Here is a 26,234-nt window from a genome sequence, read left to right on the forward strand (position 1 = left end):
TTTTGGGAATAAATTCGAAATACATGAAATCATGTCTTCTGGAGAAACAATTTAGCGAATCTCAAAATCGCTTTAGTGTGTGTCGTAAGTACTTTGTTTCCTCCAAACCAAATGTTCTGCTAGAGAGAGGGAGAGAGAGATAGAACGCACCGGTGCCATTTTCTTGTACACTCCTGTCTGGTTTTAGACAGGATTTTACAATTTTATTATCACCTGTTTATTTCTTTTATTTATAATCGTTATCACATTTTTTTCACAGCAAGATTTTAAATTTGTTACATTATTTCTAGTTTTTTTTTTTCGGTTCCGGTACCGTTCGAATCCAGGTCTATATATCCCGAGAGGTAGCTCAAACTCCCCGGGCATCTTCGAACTGCTTTTATACCTAGGTTATATATATGTATACATTTATATCATAGTATACTCACTTGTTTCTCGCCATACAGCAGAACTGCTGGACGAGCTCGTCCACGTTACAAGTGAACAGCTCGTGCAGCCGCGCTTCGGGTAGCCGTTGCGTCTCTAACACCTGGATGACGGCCTGACAACAAGGATAATATGATTCTTGTACACTATACAATACATAATGGTGAATTTTGTGGTGATTTATGAACGTATATCGTGGATTGGATTCCAATCAGGCTTGAATAATCTTTGTAAAATATATTAAATTGTTTCTGGTACTAGAGGCATAGTTCCACGTATGAAAATCTTTGGTAGATCTATTCAAGTTTCGAAAAGAGGCTTTGACATAATTAGATTACTTTGAATAATAATTTTATTTATGTTTCTTTGTAATATACGGTGTTTATGTATATAGGCATGTAAATAATTATTAGATCTTAACCTACTTTTGTTATTTATATATACTGTTGAATATAATAAATATTGGGAACAGGGACAGTCAGGTGCGTCAGAATATTTAATTGCTATAACGCTTAATTGCACCATTATATTGCATCTGCATCTGGTGTGCTTTTCTAAATAAATAAATAACTAAAGCACCAGAAGATTGAAAAATTAATTAAAAGATTAATTGAAAAATATTTCTAAACATTATTGTTACATACGTCGTTTCGTTAGTTGTTATTGTTTTAAATTGACGCTGTTAGCCTTACGGGATTGTTGGAACTTCGTCGGTCAAACCAGCCAGGTCAAGCCAACCGAGCAATGATCTTTATATAGTTTCATGAAGCTGCTCGCGCCATCTCTCGGTGCTGTCCAAAACTATTATTAAGAATTAATTACTATTCTAAAAAAGATATTTGCTCACACATGTATGAGTATGAGAAGCCCCAAAAACAGAGCCATAAAAACATATAGATTTAACAAAATTAATTGTAATGAAGTTTTTATCTAACATGGAAATATAATAAACTAATACGCAATAACACATGTTTCAAAAGTAAATAGAGATAGACGTTGCGGTGGACAACATAAATACACCTGGACGTCTTAAGAGAATCTGCTTCCAGTCAGCTAAGACGTATATACAAACATGTACCTCCAGGTGGTCGAGCTGCGTGAGCCGGCGCGGTGCCAGGTCGTCGGCGAGCCGCGCCAGTACCGCGTCCAGCATGGCTGCGGGGCGTAGGTGCGGACAGTTGAGGCAGTTGTACGTCGCCTCCGGATGCTCTGCCAGCCACGTGGTCTCGTTCGCCGTATGGTTCAACACCACGTCGCAGATCGATAGCATCTGTTCATAATAACTACTGGTTGGAAGGTCATCAAAGCGAAAAAAGCAATTATGTTTAGATGATACCAAGAATAACTTCTTACCATATATCATATTATCCATGTACAGATTTATTTAATATTTTGTAAATAAAATTACCGTGGCTTGCGCAACCATCTTGTTATTTAATAATATAATAATAATTCCTTGAATTTTTGATTTCACGACCTAAAAATGCCTTCGAATACTCGCGTTTACGAGAACTGGGATAGATTGTTACGTATTATATATGTATATATAGTTTGGCAAAACCCGGGAAACTTGGAAGGGTGTTTTGTATTATAGTTCCTAGTAATTTTAATTAACGTTATTTATGACTTTATTATAAGTTGTTTTAAAGTAAGATTTATAATAAACTTTTTTACCTTGAGTGTGAGATAATTAAAGTGGTTTATTTAAAGAACTTTAGCTGTAATAAAAGCCCGAGATAGAATATCAATCAAAATCTCAATGCCGCTACGGACGCTGCATACTTCTTTATAAAATAATTTTTCTTCAAATTAGATTTTATATTTAAACACCCCGTGTGGCATATCACTATAGGCCGTCCCTTTCATTTATGATGTGAAAGTATTGTTCGGCTCTTCTTCACTGCTACAGCAGCATACGCGTTATTGTTCAGAAACTGGTACATATGGCGTGGGTACCTCCGACTTTTACAGAAAGCATTTGTCAATATTGTGAACAATCGTTACAATGAGGGTAATCTTAGAAAAAGTAGTAGTTGGGACGTTTCATGTAAAAGGGGGAGTTAATGCCCCTGGGAGTATCGTTCAAAGGGTGAGACGCGCGCTACTATAAAGTGTTATACTATTAAGAAGGCAAGTATTAGGGGTACCGGAAAGTAATGTCGCTTTCTTAAGTTAAATTCACGCGACTACATTTTTAACAGGTTTTTATTTCTAATCAACAATACATTCACCTTCGTTATTAACAACCTTTTGCCATCTAGTATACAAATCTTCAATGCCGGAGAGGTAAAAATCCATCAGTTTTTCTGTCGACAGATACGACATTACTTTCTGGTCCCCCTAATACATTGAGAATATAGTGACCTTAATCTAATAACTCTGTATCTTAGTAAATTAGTATAGTCGACTCTTAAAATTGAGTATAGAAAAAGAATAAGTTTCCGTACGTTCCAGTCATTGCGTAACTTGGCGACGAGGTTCTCAACGTCAGCGAAGGTGGCTTCCCGAGCGCCGTCTCCGCTGAAACGTGGGTTCAGGCGTAATTGGTTCGCGATGCTGTAACTCGAGTTTGAAGCACCCAGTTCCTAAAATAAAACAGGAGTTAACATATTTTCCACTTCAAAATATTAAAAAAAAAACGATTTGAATTTAGAATGTGCGGCCAAATGTTCAGTGCTCAATGAATGTATGCGTTCTGCTTGTTAATGTATAATGAATACTGTAAAAATAGTAACGAATGTGATAATAAACCTGAACGGGTGTGAAGTGTAATAGATTGTAGCCTGATTCTCGCGCAGGGCGCAGTGCACGCTCCCAGCGGGGCAAAGGCCCCAAGCACTTGGCGAGCACCGTCTGGCACATGAGGGCATCTGGCGCCAGCACTCTGTTACCGACACGAAGGGTCGGCGCTACGTGGAACCAGCCGGAGCCCTAAATCATGCCACATACATACAATAGTTAAATGGAGTATAGATAACATGTGAATTTAAAATCTGAATTGATTCTCGAAATAATCAATAACAAAAAACAATTTTATCGTCGTCCATGTGGACGATACGACTAACATATTCGCTAAATAAACGACTAGGACAGCTACACAGAGTTTAGAACTATTGCAGACACTCACAGCACAGCAAGCGCTAACCACACAACACCAGCAACCGCTGCACCTGCGACACTCCGCACAGGACATCTTGTTCATAACAGAACAAAACGCTACATATCACACTACAACCTCCGTTTTTAGGGGCCGGCCGCGCGTTCGCTAATCGCGAAACGCGTGGGCGAACCATGGTGGGATCCGGATCCCTCCTTGGCTCGCCTGTGGTCCATACTGCCGTTCCAACCCACATATACACAAGATCAACACTACACAGCTTTACGCAGGTAGACCAGTTTTCTTCGTGCGAACGACTTCGTACAACTGGATCAATTGTTTCTGAAGATGTTAATGCTGTTAGCTCTAAGGCTTTTACAGCTTCATCGGTACTAAGTTCACGGAGCGGAAGGGTCCGTGAACTAGATTTTACAACTGGAATGCTTCTGACCAACCTTTATTTTTAAGTTTACGGACCCTTCCGCTCCGTGAACTAAATTCCAATGAAGCTGTAAAAGCCCCCGGGCTAACGGCATCAACTTCAACCGAAACCAAGCAAGATTTTAGAAGATAAGTGGTTGTAAAATTTCTTGCTATTGTATTGTATTATATATTGTTAACAAAGAATTTAATTAAGAAAGTAATTAGTATTAACCACATTAATATTAAAATTAGTTATAATTAAAATTTTCTATGTTGAATGGAAAATTCCTCATAGAACAGGTTATAATAAAGCCATTTATTCTGAATTAAGATAATTACAGTTTCCTTTCTTTGTTGTAACATAGATGTTACAATTATAATATATCTCTTATTTCAGTATGCCTCACGGCACAGGTCTACTTTAACTCCTTCCACTGACATCTGTCTCTTGCTTTACTCTTCTCCAACGGGTTCCCACCGCGAATTCATATGTCTTTCCATCTCGTGTATTAGCGAACTCTGCATTATTGAAATGTAAACAAAAAGTTCCAAAAGTAGAAAAATTGTGATCACAGAACAAACTTTTTTGTACTTTTGAACTTAAACTTTTTCTTGTTTATGTAGTACATTTCAATGTATCATATAATTATGTAACTGGGAAAGGGACTAATAAATAGCTACTTCCGCTAGCGGAATAACATAACATAACGAACACAAGACGTAGCGGAAGTAGCTATATATTAGGCCCTTTCTTAGTTAGGATAGACTTCCGCAAGGTAACGCCTAAATCTATTAGATACATAATTATGTCGCTTTTTAAGGCAAAAGACGCTAATAAGACAGTTTATAACTAGTACAACCGCCAGCTACATATTAGTATTAAATAATATATATAATATATATATAAATATCCTGTATTTTTTAATACATGATAAATAAATAAAATCTAAATATTAATTATTAACAATCCTATTCATTTAAGAATAAGAACCATTTTTTAAGAAGTTAGGATATCCATCCACTTATATTATCTTTATCTTTTTTCATACACTACATACTCTGTTCTCTATTCAAATTCAAAATATTGTCAATTATTTTAACACTGACAGCGCGGGTAGCCAAGTTTCTAAGTGAAAAAAAGTCGCTGGATACGGACAGCACAAGACACATAATCGTGGTAATGTGTGGGGAAGGCCCATACCTTGCAACGAATGTCCATCACCTAATGTGATGATGATTAGTAGTAAGTTACCACCGGCTTGGTATGCTGAGAAGAGTCGGCTAGAAACTCGACAGTAACTCTTTTTAAATTAAAATAAACAATGTTAATTTAGTTCGAACTTTACATTATCATATTTTAATTCTATTCGTTAGAATATTCTAAAAATACGGCTGCACGTACCTGCGGACCTAAGCGCGATTCGCCGCTGTCGTAAACGAAGTAGTAGTGAAAGCATCCAGCGCGGAACAGTCGCAGTGAACAGTAGGCGTCCGTGTCGGTCAGCAAGAGGCCGCTCCCGTGCACTTGTCCCTCACTCCCTGGACCCTCATCCTCTCCATCGCCACCACTTCTCCACTCCAGCTCGTAGTACTGGTTGCGAACGAACTCCGCCTGGTCGCTTTTCTCATCTTCTGATCGTAACAGACACATCTCATTTACGGTGTCTCGAAATGAAGTTAAGTATAAAGTTTTTGTTCTTTTGAACTTTAAAAGAAAATCAAATAAGTTAGACACAAATGATTTGAATTAAGCTAATGTTCCATTTTGTGCAGTCGTACTGGAACCACGAATATTATTTATTTTGTAAAAAAAAAGTTTTATATTTAAGGCACCAATAATTTGTGAAAAACAGACAATTAACTTTTTCTAAAAAAAATGCAAACATTCTTTCGTCTCACTTTTACTTTTTAAATTATAATATTAATTTGAATCAAGTCAATAATACTTCATAAGCAAGAACGCGTATGAATTGAACTGGATACTTACGACTGTCGGTGACGACGTAGTTTGTGTACAAGAAAACCTTCCGTCCGAGCAGACTTGGCCCTGGTGAAAAGTGTAAATGACAGCCTTTCTCGAATCTAAAATACGCAAAAATTTATTATTATTAAAATTTTATTTATGTAACAGAAACATTTTTGGTATTACATTATGAAAAAATTGTGTATTATACTATTTGTTTCCTTAACAATAAAATATAAATTATATTACACATTATTTTTTAACGCTAGAAACTGATGAGACGAAAATAGTGATCATCTTCATCATTTCGAAAGAAGCTACTACTAACACTACTTTTAATCATCACGAACACAAAAAGCCAGATAGTGTAAATGTTTTAATGTTGATATCGATTTGAAATTTCGATATTCAAAATAGAATTTCGTTACATCGAAAATTTAAGTGGCCGTCATTCGTGCTTAATTAGCAAATTTCATGGTTTATATGCATAAAGATTGAAAAAAAAAAACACTTATTTAAAAAGAAAACATACGAATATTTTTAGTTTTCAAGACTAAAAATGCTCAGAAAAAAACCCGTCCGAGTTTGTTGTGCGTTCTGTTAAAATCGGGTGGCGTTTGGAATTCTCGTATCTATAAGTTGAATAATGCCATTATAAGGGAGTTTTGATTTTAGTTTCTCACTAATTTATTATAAGATTAGAACCCAATTTGTATATAAATTGTCTCTCTGACTGTACCTCTGTGCGAAGCAAATAATGAGTACCTGAAATTTGGCTTGTACTATACTATTATACCTGTAAAGCGTTGCGTCCTGATGCTCGCCATGGTTGAGGGTGAGCACGCGTACATCAGGCACAGCTTCCGTGCTGTCCCGCGATTCTCGGCTCTCCCGGGATTCCCGCGCTTCATTTGCGCGCTTCTCTACCGCCATTTGTCTCTACAAAAATATTAGTTCAAATCATCATTTCATCTGTACGACTTTTATAGCTGGACTTAGGCATCCTTTAATGATTTCAAACACAATCCGAATCGAACGAAATAAATTCACCCAAGTGAAGTTACTGTGGATCCGCTGACTGCGCTGATTCCTATACACAGCCCTAACTCCTTTATCACTATCTCAGCCATAAGACGTCCATTCCACCCCCCGACAAGGACAAGCGGCTTGCATCCAGCATCCTCCTACGACTTTAACGAATTCATCTGCCCACTTTATAAGATGGCGTCTTACGCTGCGCTTGCCGGTCAGTGGTGTCCGAAATTTCAATGCTCCAGCGGCCATCTTTTCTGCGATCCGAGTGGCTCACCTGCTGCCATTTTAACTTACTAATTCGCTTAACAATATTTGTTACCACGTGCTAATTCATTGACTTTTTATTTTAGAATTTTTTAGGGGAAAGGATTAAAGCATCGCATTTTACAAATTAGTCGTAATACAAAAGTATACTATTTTTCAATTGGCATTTACTATATCACTGTCTTAACGTATTTACAGCAACTAATTTTGAGTGTTCCGTCGTCTTGGACTAGAACTGTTACTCCTTCTCTTAGTGAAATTGTACATGCCACAATACACGTAAATATGGTGAGGTTTCGTGGTTACCTAAAACTTATTTAACATAATACAAACAAAAATAATTTTCTTAAACACAAGAGTAACTCGATCGACTCAGATTTTTTTCATGTTTTCATTAAGGCACGACGAATGTTCTAGCCTGCCTGTCATATATTTATGACTTTATGACGTATATTTCACGGAATAAACGATGCGTGTTAGGATTATTTTCGGTATGTCTTCAAGTTGATTACAATAACTTTTTAGAATACTTTGTCCTGCAAGGCAACGTATACAGGTGTTTGGTTGTGGGTGCAGAAAAGCATTAGGAATGAACGTATAGTCTAATGTCATTTGTCAGCAAAAATCTTTAAAAACTTTACACCGATTTCTAATCATCCTATAAAGTGATAAATCTGAATTTAGCTTATTAATTTATTTTTCTATTGGAATGCAATAGGTCAAAAATTTGTGATAGTTATAAATTTGCAGGTACAAATAAATTCGACGACATTTGAAAACGTATTTGCTTACTATTTTACTAGCATGTTACTTTTTTGGGAATCCATTGATTTTTAGATAGAGTATACCATACATTGTGGCATGCGCAGGCCCCTCTCAAGGTGGACCAACAACATAGTCTACGTCGATTGAAGTCGCTGGTTGCGGGCAGCGGGACCGCAGTAGGAATTTGGCGACCTTTGGGGAATGCCTTGCAATTAGCGTCTATCAGCTAACATGATAATGATATCATACATGCAGGAAAAGAATGCATTCATCCGTTTACAGCTTTTACACCGATAACCAATCACCATGTACAAATAACTAAGGAAACTCTTTTTTCGGTTTTATAACATTACAATTCACGAGTAGAACCTTTTCAATGACGGCCTTCTCGTGCACTTTGCGAGCATAGTCGCTCTTCTCGCGGGACAGCATGGTCGGCGCGTGCGCTTGCGTGGGCGTGTACGTGCGCGGGCAGCGACGGGCGGCGTCGCGGGGCGTGGTGTGTCGACGCGTGGTGGAGCGGACGGCCGCTTACGGCACAGTGGTCGCGCCACAACGCCGCTCAAACTTATAGCCGCGTCGCGCGTCCACCGTGACGCCACCTGACACCACGCGACACCGCACGGATCGCTTTCAGCCCTTTGTCTCCGACCGCAGGCTACGTTTGACCCGGAGACTGCACTCTCCCGTGCTTTATACGCCTTATATTATAAATCAGAGAAAAATTCTTTTCGCGATTAGTATAAAGGAAACTTCCGAAGCCCCGCCACAAAGCCATGACGGTGGATCATCATTGAATCCAGTCCGATAGCTTAGCATTGCCCCGGGTAGGCAAAAGCATTTCCACTACGCAAAAAAATATATAAATAAACTCTATCCAAAAAAATGGAGCACCGCCGCAGATAAGTGTTCTTGTTGTTCTAACTATATGTTAGAACAACAAGAACACTTATCCGCGTAGAAATAGTAGAAATATCTCTATAGTAAAACTGCAATATTGTTACTTATGTACACTAATATGAATACTAGTACTAATGGCAAAAGAAGATACTGCGTTATATAGTGCTACCGAAACTGCAGTACTGCGTTCTGTTCTGTCAGTTCTGTCAGTCTGATGTTAAGGGTCACGGTAGCGGCGACCATACTCTATTTTTAGGCTTGAGCCTACCACGTCCCGTTTTCCTAAGGCGCAGTACAGAGGTATCGGTAGCTCTATACTAGACGAACACCAAGTAATTCTTAATTACCTCATTAAAAGCTAAAGCATCTTGTACGCGCCGTAAATACTTTAAGACTAATATTCCTATTGATAATATTTTACCAGAGTAGTTACTACCCTAGATTATCCTGTTTAATTTTTTAGGCATATTATCTAATTTATACTTTCATTCGATGCAAACACGAGTATGTTATTTATTTATTTAGGCAAAATCTGTTAATCTGTTAAAATGTGTTAAACTGTAAAATGCAATTATATATGATTACATCGGGTTTGCTCTAGTATCTAAACTAAGCCTAGCCTTTCTTAGATACAAGAGAGTTCCTGTGTATTACATGAAACATATTTACTATCACTGTATGATATGTAAGCATGAAAATTACAAGTTTCTGTACATTTAGGAGGACTGGTAAGTTACGTCGCTTTCTTGAGTTAAATTCACACGACTATATTTTTAACAAGTTTTTATTACTAATCAACAATATATTCGCCTTGGTTGCCACCTTTTGCCATCTAGTATATAAATTTTCAAGGCCGGAGCGGTAAAAATCAATCGATTTTTCTACAAAATATGTCGACAGAAACGATATTACTTTCCGGTTCCCCTAATACTAGCTGGAAATACGTTCTCAAGATAGTTATAGGATTTACTTTTTAGCCAAACCATTATTACTTTACGTTTGCAATCGTGTTTATTAAGTGGGTATATATTGAAATTATTAGACTTTATTATTTAATAAAATATGTTTCTTTGTACTAATATATCCAGTTAGACGTAGTTCCTCAGACTGTTTGTCTATTATTTTCGAATAAACAGACCGTGTACATCGCCAACGGTAGAAGCCGGGTTTCGTATTCTCTACTATACGCAGAAATTACTTACTCGGCATATATAGAAGTCACTTTAACGACATGCACTATATAATTCAATAAAATATTGCATATGAACAAACTTCCGTATTTGATTTAATTACGCATAAAACGTTCGATTAGATTATCGTAGTGACCTTTTGACGTTCGCAATGATTTTCAAGAAAATAAGACTATCAACCCGTTCAATGTCTTGTAAAAAAAAATTGGATTCATCATCAGCATTTAGGTCCAATGTTGGATAAAGTCATCAGCATAGATTATCAATAGGATCGGTAGAAAGTGCATCCAACCTCTTCCGATGACCTTTACAAGGTCGTCGTCGTCGTTTCAGTCCATAGACACCTTCAGCTATGCAAAGGCCTCCTCAAAAACATCTATGAAGGATCTGCTATAATGGCCACGTTTAGTAGGCAGATTAGCGATCGTATTGTGGTATTTTGGTAAGCAGAGGACGCTGCTGCTCATCCTCTAGAAACTTATTTGTGATCAGTCGTAATTCTATATAATTAATGCAATTTATATAAGATTGTATCCCAAAAATCTAACCCACGACCTGTGATCATAAATCTCAATCCTCTGCCGCTGAGCTACCATAGCACATGCTATTTATTAACACCATACAGTATCCATATTAAAATCGAAGAGGTAACTTGAAACAGATATAATTTAATAATTAGATTAGAATAATAAAAAACGAATCTTGTTAAAAATAGACGCATTGTTGTCGTAACTATTTCTAGTAGTATCCATAATGTATTTATTAGAATTATAATATTCTTTGATTTAAAATAATATCGAGTATTACCAATTTCAAAATGATTTGAAAGTAAAATAATAATGTTATCAACAATAAACCGAACTACATATATTTAATGGTAGCTCCATTGTTAATAGATGTATAAATATGAAAACACATGAGCAATCATATAAAAATGTTAGATTCCAAATTTAAAATTAATATTTTTTTTTTTTAATTCTAGCAGTACTTATGGCCAGACTAAGTGTATTGGTAATAGATAATAATTTTAAACAGGGCGTCAACATTTTATTAATTATTTATACTTGAATTAGTCAATATTAGTATTCTTTGATTTCAAATAATATCGAGTATTACCAATTTTAAAAATGATTCGAAAGTAAAATAATAATGTTATCGATAATAAACCGAACTACATACATATATTTAACGGAGCTATGTTAATATATATGAGCTATTATCATCGGAAAACGGGCTAAAGAACACGTTAACCCCGTAAGTATTTTTTGAATATAGGCCGGTACATTATTACACTCCAAGTGGCAAAATTTATTATCAAGCGACATACTTTACTTTAAATATAATCTCTTACGACGGTATTAGTAGGATTGTTTAAATTCAAATGACACTATTATGGCACAGTCTACTGATTGTGATATTGGTTAAGGCATAGCTCATTTATGCTAAATTATTTATCATTAACTTAATGAAGGTATCATTAACTAATGATAAGATTCTCGCATAATTATCACCGGTACCCAACTTAGGTCAGAATTAATAATTATATTAGTAAAAAACCAACAACACGTTTTATAAGTTCAGAGCTACTCTGGAGTCGTTCTCTTTTATTATATTAGGGGGAAAGGAAAGTTATGTCGCTTCTGTCGACATATTTTACATTAAAAAAATTATTTTTACCGCCTCGGCATTGAAAATTTTTACACTAGACGGCAAAAGGTTGTGGATAACGATGGTGAATATATTGTTGATTAGAAACAAAACTTGTTAAAAATGTACTCGTGTGAATTTAATTTAAGAAAGCGACATTACTTTCCGGTCCGTCCATAATACGTAAAATAACATAAAATCTTTAACACCGGTTCCTAGTCTTTAAGACTTGCCCCCTTCACTTCATCATCATCGCTTCATAGTCCACTGCTGGACATTAGCCTCGCCATAGATTTGTAAGAGAACTGGTTGGGAACAACCTGCATGCAACGCCTTTTAATTACCATAACAAGGCCGTTAGACTACCTTGTGGGTGGAAGTACTACACTGCGTCAGCGGGTCTGTGGTCTACACTCCAGAATCATGACTTCAGCAGCCATTTGTTTAGCTCTAAAAAAATGTCAACGCCTTCTTTTACTTGTAGTCTGATCCGAACTGCTGTCCCTTGCCGATACGTAAAATCGATTTCTTAACGGGGTACTATTATCCTTTATTATATTTACTCAAATGTTAACATACCCTCGAATTTGTAAAGGCAGCAAAACGTGATAAACAGGTGAACATTATACAATGATTCAGAACCGCTATAGGAACTGATTTGTTCATTATAAAAGTTATCTTTGAAACGCTCTAAAAGAAATTCAATTTGATTTACAATGGTTATTAACTACAGATATTAACATTGATATGTTGGTATTTAACAATAATAGCACAGCGACTTTATTTTTCTAGTAAATTCGAACGTAGAACTAGTCTTCCGAACACAATAAAGAAGCTAATCTACTTGTCGCACTGTCAAACATTAATAAAGTTATTTAAGTGTTTTTTCATACTTCATCAGAGTTTAAAAAAAAGGTTACGTGCAGGTCGGCAAGAATTAATTTTAATTGTCTTGGCATAAAAAACTGATGATAATATTAACATCAAATCTAAAGTATCATGCCTACTTCAGTCTCCATTTTTAATTACACAACAATACACGTTATTGCTATTACTTTGACTTTCGTCGTCAGTTTTCAGTGATGTTAGGTACATCTGACCTTAATAGCATTTACAACTTGTTTCAGTGAGAGGATTGAGATACTGCAAGTTTCAAAATATATTGGTGTCAGATGTGGTATCATACTCTTTTTATAATTGTGTAAATGAAAAATGTAAAATAATTAATATTCATAGTGATATTGCAATTAATATTTTGCGCGCTTTTATTCTTAGCCATCTATTACTGTTGTATTGAGACAACAAACTCTTTTTTTTTAAAAAAAACTATTCGACCTTTGTTTACCAAGAGGACTCAGTGCTAATTAGTAGATGACACAAATTTTCAAAAAACTAATAAAAGTTTATTACTTAGGTTTTTTTACAAAGAATTGTGGATAAGACACATACACACTCAAAAGATTTTCGCACAAACAAGTCATTTAGACAGACAGAAAGCATAAATCCGTCGAAAATGGGCCCTTTTCACACAAAGCATGGCAAAATCAACCCAGTTTAAAAGTTATTGTAATGGCCCAAGCCAGGGCTCTCAAAAGGTTTGCTTGTTTTTAGTATTGTAGCAAATTAGGCTGAATTCCCACAGTGCTCTGTTGGTTCACACCTGGAGAGGCTGTAAATGCCATAGCATTTAACAATAATTAAAATCCTAGGAATGCATGACTTAGAATTGTAGATTCAAGCCAACCATTATGTTACCACCACTTTATTTAACCTTGCAGTCTTATTTATTCAAAGGGAAGTGAATAATTTTTCTTGATTTCTAATAGTTTCCTTTCATGCATTGCCTAAGATATAAATCTATCAGTTATAAATCTCCCTTAGTAAGAATTTTTTGTTGTGTCAGTTAGTTAAGACATTAAGTAATTGAAATTTTTTACCTAACAATATACATGCAAGAGGTTAACTATTTAATATCAAAGGGAAATTTTGCTTATTGATCATACAGAAATAACCCTAATATAAAGGTACAACTAAAATTTGCTTAAAAATAGATAAATGATATACGATTGATTTAGTAGGATATGATATTAAAAGTAGGTGAACAAAATTAGTGGCCAAGCTAAAGAAAAATAGTCTATCTCACTTTGAAGAAATCAACAAATGTAAGTTACAGAATCTTTTAATACTAATTTTTCTTCCGCAAGATCTACTCCAACTATGTAAAATAAATCAATAACACAATAAAAATTAAAGAGCAACACATATCCCCTTTTATTATTGATAAAGAAAACTAGAATCAGATATAAGAAACCTAAGGAAGTTACAGTTCTCTTCTCTATGACGACCGTGATGAATGTTGAAGAAAGTAAAATAACAATCAAAGTCTAGTTACTATTGAAGGTGCCTTGCGCCCAGACACTCTAAGTAGGATTCCCACCAAATAATCCAAGAGTCTAATCTGCCCTCTCTCTAGTCTGCCTAACCCATTAAAATATCTAGTATATCTAGTAGAACCAATCAAATCTCCCAGATGAGTTCTTAAGATTACTTATTGTAGAGAGGCTTAAGCTAGGTGCCTTCACTAGAGAGCACCCTCCCATACCAAGAGAGTTATTAATGACAATGAACAAAAAGAATTACTACATAATAATAAATTAAAAAAAGAGAATTTGCTGTAGTTATACTAAATTCCAATAAATTTTATATTGTCCAAAAATTAAAACATAAACAGCTATTATTGCTTATTTATTTATATATTTTTTTATTTTTAATTACATTTAATACATATATATAAGAGAAAGTTGCTTTTGACTATTAAATCACCTGTTTAAACACTAATACTTGTATTGTATATTGTCATACATCCCGAATACTTTCGAAGCCTTAATATAATAATAATTTTCTTATAAAGTAAAGTTATCATCATTATTTACATTTATTGTATACCACAAAACCGTTTGCTTAATTATAAAAGTAACATATATTTTCTTCTTTGGAAGATATAATGAAAAATTATAAAAACTATAAATTAATTTAAATTTTCTTAAACAATTTTTTTGTTAATATAGATAATCAATTTGAATTTAGAACTGTAACCGTAACACCGATTAAGTAATTTGACAATACCTAATTAGTTGTCAACAGATATAAAAGCAAAAATTAGATAACAAAAAACAATGCAGTAATAAAATAATTGTTTTCATTCATAATACTTACAAAACAATTTCTTTTCGTATCACTGAACCATTAGAGCGATAGTTATAATTTTTAATACGTGATAAAAGATTAAAAAAAAAACCTCTTTAACATAAAAACAATACACTCTGTTCAAGTGTAAATGTTATTTTGAATTGCATCCTCGTAAGTAACCCAATTTACCAATGACAGTTATCACCTCCACATGACCTTCATTTAAAACGTCTTGTCTTCTACAAAATTGATAACGAAATAATAACCAACAAAAATAATATAATAAAGATTTGAAATTACTTATCAACTCAAAAATTTAAAATAACTTTAACACAATACAAATTTCAATACGTTTAAAATAATTTTGCATAAAAAACTCTAACATTCATCATTAAACTCAAGGCTATCATCTCATTACTTATGTTTCCATTAATTTATTGAATTGATCATACTTTATCTAATTATATTCACTTCAATCCAATTCCTTATTCGTGATAAACGGTCATTTTGTGCCTTATTGGCACTTACGATTTTGCAAATTAAAAGTGATGTCATTTTGAACTACTTACAATACTAACGTTATCTTCATATGTAATGATTATCAAGGGTTCTTCAGATCGGTAACATCTGATGTAACGGCTTACATATATTAAATGTTTCACCGGATTATGACGGTGTCATTCTTGGTTCTCCCAGAAAAGAGTGACCAGGCATTTAAGCTATTATTCAATTTGCATTTAATATTTCAACTCTTTGGTGCACGAGAAAACTCTAGGAAAGCTGTAATGAAATTGTTGTTAAGAAAACTGTACATATTTATATTTGCGAGAGAAAAAAAATGTTATCAGGCAAACATCAATTCAGGAAATCTTGTCGTAGTTATATTCTTTACATACGAAGTTTTTTCTATTTACTTACAAGCGTGACAAACGAAAATTTGGGTTTTAACTCTAAACTTAAAAGCTTTCTTTTTTATCACACATTTGTATGTATAATATGTTTAATTAGTAAAACGTGCTAATTTTCTTTACCATGCTATTAAAATAGATTTCCACAAAATTATTAATTTTGTGGGAATTTATATTACTAGTTTTTAATTTTCCATTATCACCGGTTAAAGAATATATGTTCACATTTTTGGACTGACAGAGATTTTTTGCCTGAAACTAAACAGCTCTAAAATATGTCAAATTACAAAATTGACAAGTGTTCTACTTTCACGTATGAAAGTAAACTAAATTTTTTAAACAACTGTTTTAATCTTATCAATCAGGTTCTATATTTTAAATTTCCTGCCATGAATAATAAAAAACAGTGCCCAATAATATAAATATTGTAACCAACTACACCAAGTAAATGTCACAAATAGGTTAGTATGAAAAATTTTCACTACATTCTTAAGACCTATTTTGTTTCAAAGTTACTATAATTTTTTGTACGAAATGGGTTCAGTTGTTCATGTTGCTGTAACACCAGTCGGCGTCCGTGGTATGAAAATACTTAATCGTGAGAAATTCTTGCGTAACATAGTGGTTCCGATATTAAAAGTGTCCGAAGAAAAAGTTTCAAAAGTAAGACCCATATGCAAAAATTATTTGCTCAAACTAGAAAATTTTAAACCTATTCAAACTATAAAAACCAATGATGAGAATTCGTCCAAGGTTATCCATTTAAATCCAGAGAAAATTAACAAATGGGCAGACATTACTGAAGTCGATCGGCAATCTCTTTTTACCAATGGGATAACAGAAAAAGAATTCCAGCTAAAAGAAATGCAAGTTACTTATGATCATTTCAAGTATGATGAGGTTTTCAAAGCAGTGTTACCCGATAATGAAGAGACGGTCAGTGGATTTTCCCAAATAGGACATATAATTCATTTGAACCTACGTGAACATCACCTAGACTATAAACAACTTATTGGACAAGTATTAATTGATAAAATCAAAACTTGCAGAACAGTTGTTAATAAAAATGATGTTATTGATAACACATACAGAAACTTCAGTATGGAAATCATCGCAGGAATTGAAGATTATATTGTTACTGTGAAGGAAAACTCTTGCAGATTTCAGTTTGATTTCTCTAAAGTGTATTGGAACCCACGTCTTGGTAAAGAACATGAGAGAATAATAAAAATGTTGAGGCAGGGTGATGTTTTGTTTGATGTTTTTTGTGGAGTAGGTCCATTCTCAATACCTGCTGCTAAATGTAAGTGCATAGTTTTTGCTAATGATTTAAACCCAGAATCATATAAATGGTTAAACCATAATGCCAAGCGAAACAAAGTCAATATGTCACTTTTTAAATCATATAACTTGGATGGGAAAGATTTTATTTGCAGCATCTTTAAGGACTATATTACTGATTTATGTAATTGTAAACAAATTTTAGAGAAAGGTGCAAAAATACATGTTACTATGAACCTACCGGCTATGGCAGTAGATTTTCTTAAATATTTTAAAGGATTGATCACAGATAAATCACTTGTTGAGAAATTTAATTATGATATCTTTGTTCATGTTTACTGTTTTGTTATTGGAGATGATCCAATTAAGCTGGCTGAGCAGTTAGTAAAGGATAACATTGGATCTGATATGTCAATTGATTTTGTTAGTACATTTAATGTGAGAAATGTTTCTCCAAAAAAGGAAATGATTCGAGTTACATTTAAACTGACTAAGAATATAATATTTGGACTCAAAGAAGCAGTAGAACCATGTGAGCCACCCATAAAAAAAATATGCACATGACAAAAAGTTTACCAGTGATTGTACTTATGTGCAGGGTTATATAGGTATTTTTTTAATCTATTATTAAATGTTAATCTTTTCAAATTTTTGCATTTTGTACTTTTAAATACAATCTGTAATGTTAATAAGTGTAAGAGATAAACTATAATAAAACATATAAGATATGTAACAGCATTTTATTTATTCTTGACATTAATTTTGATACTTTAATAATGACCAAGCAAAATCAAGTTCCAGTCATCCTTCCATAGTTTATGTATATAGTCAAAAACAACTTTATACATAATAAACATATATATACATAATTTGTATTTCAAATTGACTCACATATTGACCTGCCTGGAAAATTTGCGTCAATTTTTAAAATTGGGACTTGGAGACAAGCATAAATATATGAAAATGATAAAAAATAAATGTTATATTTGTACATGGGATAATAGATTACAGAGAGTATCTGCGGCCTCCATAGGCTTTCCCATGAAAGGTATTAAAAATTTTGTAATGTGTTAGAATCAATAACTTGTGCACAGGTATACTCAAAACATAGCTTTATTTCACACAATTAATGTTGTGCAAAATTCCCTGGTGGTATTTAAAAAAAAAACATTCTTCTGTATAATTTGAGTTTTAGGTGCACATAATTAATTTTTAATGATCACATATATCTGCTTCGACATAAACCACATAGTTGCTTTTTACGTGTCTCTCTTACATTCCTGATTTTACCCACTTCTATTGCTCCCTTCCTTATAAAATCATGACAATAATGGAATTTATTAGTTGGCAAACTTTATTAGTATATTAATAACAGTTTTTATTACATCTTTTTTGGTCTTTTTTATGATGTATACTTATTTCACTTTATCATAGTGCATAGGCAAGGCAAAAAGTTTTCCCAAAGATATGGATAAGGGGATTTACCATAAGTGTCACACTTCGCAAGTCTGGTAGAGATTGTAGTGTGGTATTATGATATGCAGAGGTCTCTGATGACCATCCTCTGTAAACTTGTTTGTGTGCTATAGTAATCCAATATAATTAATGCAAAAAGTGTCAACTATAAAAGATTGCATACCAGGAATCAAAGTCTATGACTATGACCACAAGTCTCTGTCTTCTACTGCAGGCCTACCACTTACCTTTATAATTATATTAGCACCAGCAAAATGATTGATTGGTAGAAAATGCTTTTAGCAATTAATAAATGAATAAATAAATATAATATATTTTAGAGTTAAATGAAACTTTTATGCTAACAACTAGGTAAGGAAATTGTTGATCATAATAGTCAAGCAGTCAAAATGTTTGGCCATTATGATAAAAAATCGGATATTGGTCATGAAAAACATCAATGTAATGTAATTAGCATATTATATGATGAACATTAATATATATAAAAATTGTGATATTTAAGGGAGTAAGTATATAATTATACTTTGCTAAAATTAATGTTTGTAAAAGTGAATTGTACATGTCATTATCTTTTGTATTAGGTATTCAAATTTAAAAATGCATATTGTGTTCACGATTTTTTTATGGATTATACAATAATTTTCTCTATTGTAAAGTATTAAGTTAAGAAAATGGGTGTAAAATCCAAGTAGTGAAACAAATATATTTAAAAAAAAACCATTAACAATAATAAATGTTTATTTTCAAAGAAAATATTTGTCAACAACAATTTGCTGACATTAAAATGTTATACAATGTTTATAAATATTCCGTGTGTGAGAGTAAAGTGTACAATGTTAGCAACTGATATTTTAATTGAATCTTTTATCTGTGTAGACTGGATTTGAAAGTGGTGAAAAGTGGTAATATCGAATCTAAATCAGTTTCATTATTTTACCTCATTATTACTTAAAGGTTTATATAACAGTAGTGAGTTTTAATGCATTAAAATTAAGACTTATTTATTAAATGTTACTACAAAGACAATAATTGTGAATAATAAAATAAATATATTCTAGAAATGTGTAGTTTTATGCAGTTTAAACATTTTAAATTTATTCTATGATAAAATGGTATCTCAAGTTAACATTTATCTGTTGTGTTTAATTACAAATGTCAGTTACGCTTAAAAATACATAAATCTACAATCATTTAGTTGTAAATAACATGTTTATTTACAATTAAATGATTATTATTTCCTTTCTTTGTGATAAAAAAGATCAGTATTAGCTCTATAAATACAATTTATTCTATATTCATGTGGCATTGTATTTACTAGTCATTTACTTGGTCTTCATTTTAACATAATTATTTTTTTTATTTTCAGATTAATTGTCATTAACAATGCCGCAGAAATTAGAAAACTCGACTGTTGAACTACCAGACATCTTCGAAGTTTTACAGGAGAGCGAACAGGTACCTTACCTTCCACATAACATTGCCAAACTCTAGTATTTTTAACCTTTTATTGTTAGAATTAAGATACATTAAGCATTATAAAAAAATATTTTGTATAAATCAATACTCTGTAAGAAAAAGTGTCTCGTTAAGTTTATTGATCTTTAGTACTTTAATGCTGAGGAAGACAGGTCACATGTCGTAAAAAATCTAATTTCTCTATAATCTCGCATAATAATTAGTTAAAGTTGGTGTCATATATATATTTGTTGTTGTGTTTATATATTTACTTATAATTTAACTTTGTGATTTATTTAAATGTTAAATGTATATATATATATATATATATATATATATATATATATATATGTGTGTGTGTGTGTGTTTATATATATATATATATATATATATATATATATATATATATATATAAATAATTTTAAAACCATATCACACATGAAGGATCCTAAATTTGATTTTAAATTATATTAGCAATCCATTATAAATAAAAATATCACTGTTATTACAGTAATCAGACAATTTATTTAACCTTCATGTATGTTTTGTTTTATCCAACGCTAGAATAATAGAGATAGTGTAATGATCTTTTTTTTGATCATTAATATATTTCAATGTATAGGGCGCACGGTTTTGCGCCGAATATCTATACATATAAAGAAAATTGGAGTGTGTTTGTAACATGACAATAACCGCACAACCTGACTGCATGCATATAAATATATATTTATATGGTACATATACCAAATTTGTTTATATTTTTGTCTGTCAGTTGGACTCATTTTGATAGAAGTTATACTGGCAGGAAGCTAATGTAGTGAGGAGTGACTTGACTACGTTTAGAAAACTTATTATACGAAAAAAAACTATGTAATCTAAATAATTTTTTTATTGCAATCCACGCGAACGAAGTCGCGGGCACATCTTGCGCGCAAAAAAATCTATGATGCCAATATGTACCTTTTTACAAAGATGATTTAGCTTTAAGGATTAACAACATTTGTTCGTTAGCATTCATAGCTTCAGATGTATAGTTGGCCTAGACAGTTAGGTTTACAGTGAGCCACGGGGGTGTTTAGTGTGGGAGCCCTAAACTTCCACTAGCACTAGTGACTGAGGCGGATGATGGACATAATTTCGAACCATCGTGATAGCACCACGAGGGTTTTGGAGGTGGAGGCGTGAAAAACGCATTCCTCAATACGGGCTTCCCAAAATAGCACAACGCGAGATACTGCTGGTGGTTGTTAACCGATCACCAGAGGCCAATAAGGCAAAGGTCAATAAATTATTGAAATTAAAAAAAAACCTTAGTTTGTTCAGAAGCCTAAGATTTTCTTAAATGTTCTGATATTTCTATACTCGCAATGAAGTATTTGAACGGTGATCGTCATGTTTTCCTATTCACCTCCACTCTCTTTATTCTTCCCTCGTTCCACACTAAGCGATTTGACGACTTTCTCCACTCCTTTTAGAGTGAACGTATATTATGAACGGCCTTAAACTGTCCGCAAAACCCGTTTTTAGGGGGCTGCCACCCGCTCCCTAATCGCGAACAGCGTGGGCGAACCGAGGTTGAATATCGAATCCATCTTGGCTCGCCTGTGGTCCACGCTGCCGTCCCAAGCCATATATATATACAACAAAAACACTATACAGCTCTATTCGTGTAAAGCGGTTTACTACGTGCGAACGTCATTGTGCAACTGGAATGTGTCTTGTCGAGCTTCTATTTTATTTATAAGTTCAGGACTATTCCGCTCCGTGAACTCAGTTTCGATAAATCTGTAAAAGCCCCCGGACTAACAGCACCAACTTCAACCGAAACTAAGCAAGCAAGCTCAAACTGTTCTGGTATTATGTTAAAAAACATACCATTTATTTTTATGTATATATTGTACTTTTTTTCTTTACTACAAAGAAATAAAATTATTGAGAGTTTATAAAACCCTTCATTCATCTCTACGGAGATGAATTACCGAAATAATTAATCTTATAAAAATAGGCACAGTGACAAAAACATAATTTATTGCAGTATAAAATTTTATCTCTGATTTTAATTTTTTTTTTAATTTATGATTGAAGAGTCTAATATAGAATATAAATGCCCCACTAATCTTGTAACTTTTTAAAAAAAAATATTTTATATGTTCACAGATATTAAAACAATGTTTCAAACAATTTCAACTTGAAGAAATATTCCTTTCCTTTAATGGCGGCAAAGATTGTACTGTGTTATTAGATATTACACTCAATGTATTGAAAAGTATTTACAAAAATCAAAATGTAGTAAATGATCTGAAGGTTGTATATATACGGACTAAAGGTCCGTTTAAAGAAATAGAAGATTTTGTTGAGGAAATAGAGAAGCATTATAGAATAAAATTGTTAGTGGAAGAAGGTGATATGAAGCAAGCTTTGAGAAGAATTACGGAAGGTGATAAGAAGCTGAAAGCGTGTTTAATGGGGACGCGGCGGACGGATCCGTATAGTGAAAATTTGAAATTTATGCAGGTAATATTGAATTAGTTAATCTCGGCATCGAAGAACAGTGGAGAGGGATAGAGGACTGATAGTAGGTCGCGGGTTCGATTCCCGGGATAGACTTGTATTTAAACTTCGTGCATTAATTATATAGAATTAAAACTGCTCACAAAAAAGTTTCCAGATGATGGCCAGCTACATCCTTTACGTACCATTCACCACACTGTGATCACCAACTCCCCTGCAAACCTTACATGAGACCTATGACTTCCAGTGGGTGATTATGGGCTGAAACGATGACGTCGAATACAAGATTGGACTTAAAACTAAAAATGAAAAGTACCTATCTAACTTCATGAATGGAAAAACTTGATAAATTACATTATATTTCGTGCAATTTTCCACTAGCACCAAGTATTATTTATGTAACTTTCAACAGGCAAAGGTTTAATATATTTACGGTTTTCCCTTACATATTAACAGATTTCCAACAGCACCAGTTGGAAGCGGCCTGTATCCAGCGTTATCTAATTACCATTACAAGGTCATGTGTCCACCTTGTGAATGGACCTTCTGCGCTGCTCTTACTGATTCATGGTTTCGAAACGAGAGAGAACTTAAGGCCCCTGCGACCATTTGTTCTGCGCGCTACATAAACGCAGCCACTTTAACCTACCAATCTGCTTTGTTATATTATTTACGTTCGTTCGACTACAGATCTCCTCACTCTTCATTCGAACTCGTAATAAAATCCCGAGCATAAACTTCTGTCTGGCAATTTGAGCGACTGTGAACTAACTATACCAGAAGAGACCACGTTTCTGTATTTAACTATGTATGTATTTTTACAGAAAACAGATACTGATTGGCCACAAATCTTACGAGTGTCGCCCCTACTAAACTGGAGTTATCATCAAATATGGAGTTACATTCTGAATCGAAGGGTACCTTATTGCAGCCTTTATGACAAGGGGTAAGTTGACGTCTTTAAAATTAATCATTATAATATTATTCAAGTAAAAGCCACAACAAAGAAAGGAAGAGGAAGATAACACAGACTATATAAATGTAAAGATTTTTTAAAGGAATTGTCAATATACTTAAAAAATCAATATTGTTTTTATTTATTATTAAAAGAGTTTATAGTTAATATGGGTACTGGAAAGTAATTTCGTTTCTTTCGACATATTTTACAAAAAAAAAACGATTAAATTTTAACGCTCCGGCATTAAAAATTTGTATACTAGATGGCAAACGATTGTTGATAACGAAGGTGAATACATTGTTGATTAGAAATAAAAACTTGTTAAAAATGTAGTCGCGTGAATTTAACCTAAGAAAGTAACATTACTTTCTGGTACCCCTAATACGTATATTGCTTATGATAAATTTCCTTTTTAATAAAGAAAAAAAAAACAAAATTTCCGTGTTCAAGTAGGCATTAATGTGAGGTTTTTTTTCTTCGATTATTTTAACATTATAAGTAATAAGCTATTACCAGCTCGAAACGCTTATCTGTTGAGAATAGTGACTTGAATGCTTAATGAAATAAATTTAATAATATACTTTTAATTTTTTAATTCAAAACTAAAAAACGGTCTAAGATATTTGTGGAACTTTATTAAATGAGTATGGGACTCATGAAGGATTTTCATACCATTTATTACTATGGTTGTCTGTAAGAAATTGCCTTGAGTGATAAGGCCCCAAATGTACTTTGTTTTAGTTTTATAATTCTATGTATTTCTTTTTTTACTTGTAAAGAGTGTTATATAATTATTATCGAACATTAAAAATATTTTAATGATAAATTTTTGACAGGTGTTGTTATCTATGGTATTTTATATAGTCTATTTTTTCACTTTTTTTCCAGTTATACATCGATCGGTAGCACATCTAATACATGGCCTAACGAATCGTTGGCGTTTACTAAAGATGGCCAGGTGCACTATCGACCCGCTTGGATTTTGGCAGATGGATCTTTAGAAAGAGCTGGACGTGGGAAGCCTCAATCCAACGGAAATACACATTCAAGCAATAACATTCAGACTAACAAATCTATTCTCTTGAATGAAACCATTCATTCCGGCAAAAATTACGGACACAGAAGTATACACTCCGACAACAAAAATGAAGAATTAAACAATGATCATTGATGATAATTGTACTTTATTCGCCGGATGGAGTTAATATAGCGCTCTTTCAACCGTACTGTAAGCAAGTGAAAAGGACAGATGATTGTAGTGTTAAAGTCCATTACAATTGTTGACGTTGCTTTTATACACAGCTATTTTTAAATCCTGCAAAGTAACAATTTAAGTGCTTTTTTTCATTATTTTCTTGGTCGACCAAAAAATACTTTTACGTTTTTTTGTTACTGATTTTCATATCGAATATCAGGAATAAATAAATAAAAATAAAATAAATCATAGGTTAAATATAAATTTTACCTACCATAAACATGCAGACTTAAAGTAAACGAATTATCTACAAAAGGGCAGAAGAGTTCATTTCGTGAAAAAGTATATAAAATGTAAATGCATTCTTACCTCGTCATTAGTCGCACATTTTCTTGTATTATCTCTGTCTGGCGAGTATACAAATAAACTTAGTGGAATTAAATGTGATTTAAACTTGGGTTATAATTTAATAGATTTAAAGTGATATAATCTTATTTATAAGGTAAAAGGTTACCAATTAGTATGTTATAACAATACGAATTATTCGTATCGGTTTCTGATTATTTTTTTTTTAATACAGGGTTCAACTTAAAAATGTAAAGATCTTACAATGTGCGCTACTTAAAATGTGTTTTTTTTTTAAGTATTTTTATTTGCCGGTATAACCGGAAACTAAAATCATTTTTCTAATGTCAAAACTTAACCTTGCAAACAATTGACAATAATTTTACAGACATCCTAACTGATATCATTTAATTCTTTATATTTAGTGATATCCGGTGCTGTTGATCTTTGACAAATTCTACGATTTTTGGTTCGCGGATTCTAAATCCGTTTAAAAACGATATGTTGTCACATTTGAAATACACATAATGTTACGTTTTTAATGATACAACCTACCATTTTTTTTACTTTCACATCACTAAAATAAAACATTGATGATAAATTGCGGGTTAATTTTATATTTATATACACTAAAATTGTTTTAACTGCAATAATCTGTCCTTGTTTAATAAATATTAACAATTGCAAAAAGGTTGCATTAATTAAATCATTGTTTTTAAAAGTCACTTCTAAGCCTTTCAGCCAAAATCTAAATTTGTATATGTCGACCATTTGATATATATTTATAGAACGCATTAAAAATTCCGTGTAGATAAACAAATTACATTTAATAATAATAATGAATGATTAAAAGCCAAATAGTAATCTCAAGTGAATAACAATATTAAATTCTTTATTAACAGATCTCTTTATATGTTTAATAGTCATTTGAAAATCAAGTCATTAAATCAAATTCTTTGTTTTCCAATTCATCATGTACATGTCCATAAATTATGAAACTTAACTTATATATGTTCAGATCAACATTACAACATGTACTTAATATTTATTAACTAACATTTCTGTTACTGACAAATGCACAAATAATTGCTTATGTTTATCTGTGTGAGAAATGTTTTAAATTGACATTTGACATCAATAATTATTGACATAAGATTTTATTTGCATAGAACATAAAAATATTAAATGGGATAAGAAAAAAATCCA

At 32.9% G+C, this 26,234-nt stretch overlaps 3 protein-coding genes across 6 annotated transcripts in view; 2 read left to right on the forward strand and 1 right to left on the reverse strand.

The window, feature by feature from the left end:
- The window catches only part of LOC137931335 (glycogen debranching enzyme), a 29,950-nt gene extending 14,897 nt beyond the window's left edge, over window positions 1-15,053 (reverse strand). Inside the window, exons 1-8 of one of the 4 annotated variants that reach the window (XM_068774810.1) lie at window positions 14,927-15,053; window positions 6,706-6,848; window positions 5,934-6,028; window positions 5,349-5,578; window positions 3,178-3,357; window positions 2,874-3,011; window positions 1,505-1,696; window positions 429-541 (exon numbers count right to left, since the gene is read on the reverse strand). In XM_068774810.1, the coding sequence (XP_068630911.1) occupies window positions 429-541; window positions 1,505-1,696; window positions 2,874-3,011; window positions 3,178-3,357; window positions 5,349-5,578; window positions 5,934-6,028; window positions 6,706-6,842 (1,085 nt within the window). In that variant the 5' untranslated portion in view covers window positions 6,843-6,848; window positions 14,927-15,053. Of the gene's footprint in view, window positions 1-428; window positions 542-1,504; window positions 1,697-2,873; window positions 3,012-3,177; window positions 3,358-3,553; window positions 3,614-5,348; window positions 5,579-5,933; window positions 6,029-6,705; window positions 6,849-8,342; window positions 8,500-14,926 lie in introns of those variants that run through there. The other 3 variants (XM_068774809.1, XM_068774808.1, XM_068774811.1) reach the window with 3 other exon arrangements.
- Window positions 15,054-16,113: 1,060 nt separating this feature from the next.
- On the forward strand, window positions 16,114-24,699 carry LOC137930883 (uncharacterized). Its single transcript, XM_068774227.1, has 5 exons — window positions 16,114-16,268; window positions 19,931-20,019; window positions 22,177-22,533; window positions 23,355-23,476; window positions 24,377-24,699. The coding sequence occupies exons 2-5, from the start codon at window positions 19,948-19,950 to the stop codon at window positions 24,657-24,659; spliced, it is 834 nt and encodes a 277-aa protein (XP_068630328.1). The 5' UTR covers window positions 16,114-16,268; window positions 19,931-19,947; the 3' UTR covers window positions 24,660-24,699.
- On the forward strand, window positions 16,266-17,810 carry LOC137930882 (tRNA (guanine(37)-N1)-methyltransferase). The gene has a single exon (XM_068774226.1). It carries the CDS (start codon window positions 16,342-16,344, stop codon window positions 17,650-17,652), a length of 1,311 nt encoding a protein of 436 aa, XP_068630327.1. The 5' UTR covers window positions 16,266-16,341; the 3' UTR covers window positions 17,653-17,810.
- Window positions 24,700-26,234: the final 1,535 nt, after the last annotated feature.

Source organism: Battus philenor, unplaced genomic scaffold, assembly GCF_028537555.1.
Source record: "Battus philenor isolate CCGP_79_NKW_IND1 unplaced genomic scaffold, ilBatPhil1.0.hap1 SCAF_7, whole genome shotgun sequence".
NCBI lineage: Eukaryota > Metazoa > Arthropoda > Insecta > Lepidoptera > Papilionidae > Battus > Battus philenor.

Coding starts and splice junctions, on each gene's coding strand:
- LOC137930882 (XM_068774226.1), top strand. CDS start 16,342: ATGGGTTCAGTTGTTCATGTTGCTGTAACACCAGTCGGCGTCCGTGGT.
- LOC137930883 (XM_068774227.1), top strand. CDS start 19,948: ATGCCGCAGAAATTAGAAAACTCGACTGTTGAACTACCAGACATCTTC. Junction 22,534..23,354: donor AAAATTTGAAATTTATGCAG/GTAATATTGAAT, acceptor GTATTTTTACAG/AAAACAGATACTGATTGGCC. Junction 23,477..24,376: donor TGCAGCCTTTATGACAAGGG/GTAAGTTGACGT, acceptor CTTTTTTTCCAG/TTATACATCGATCGGTAGCA.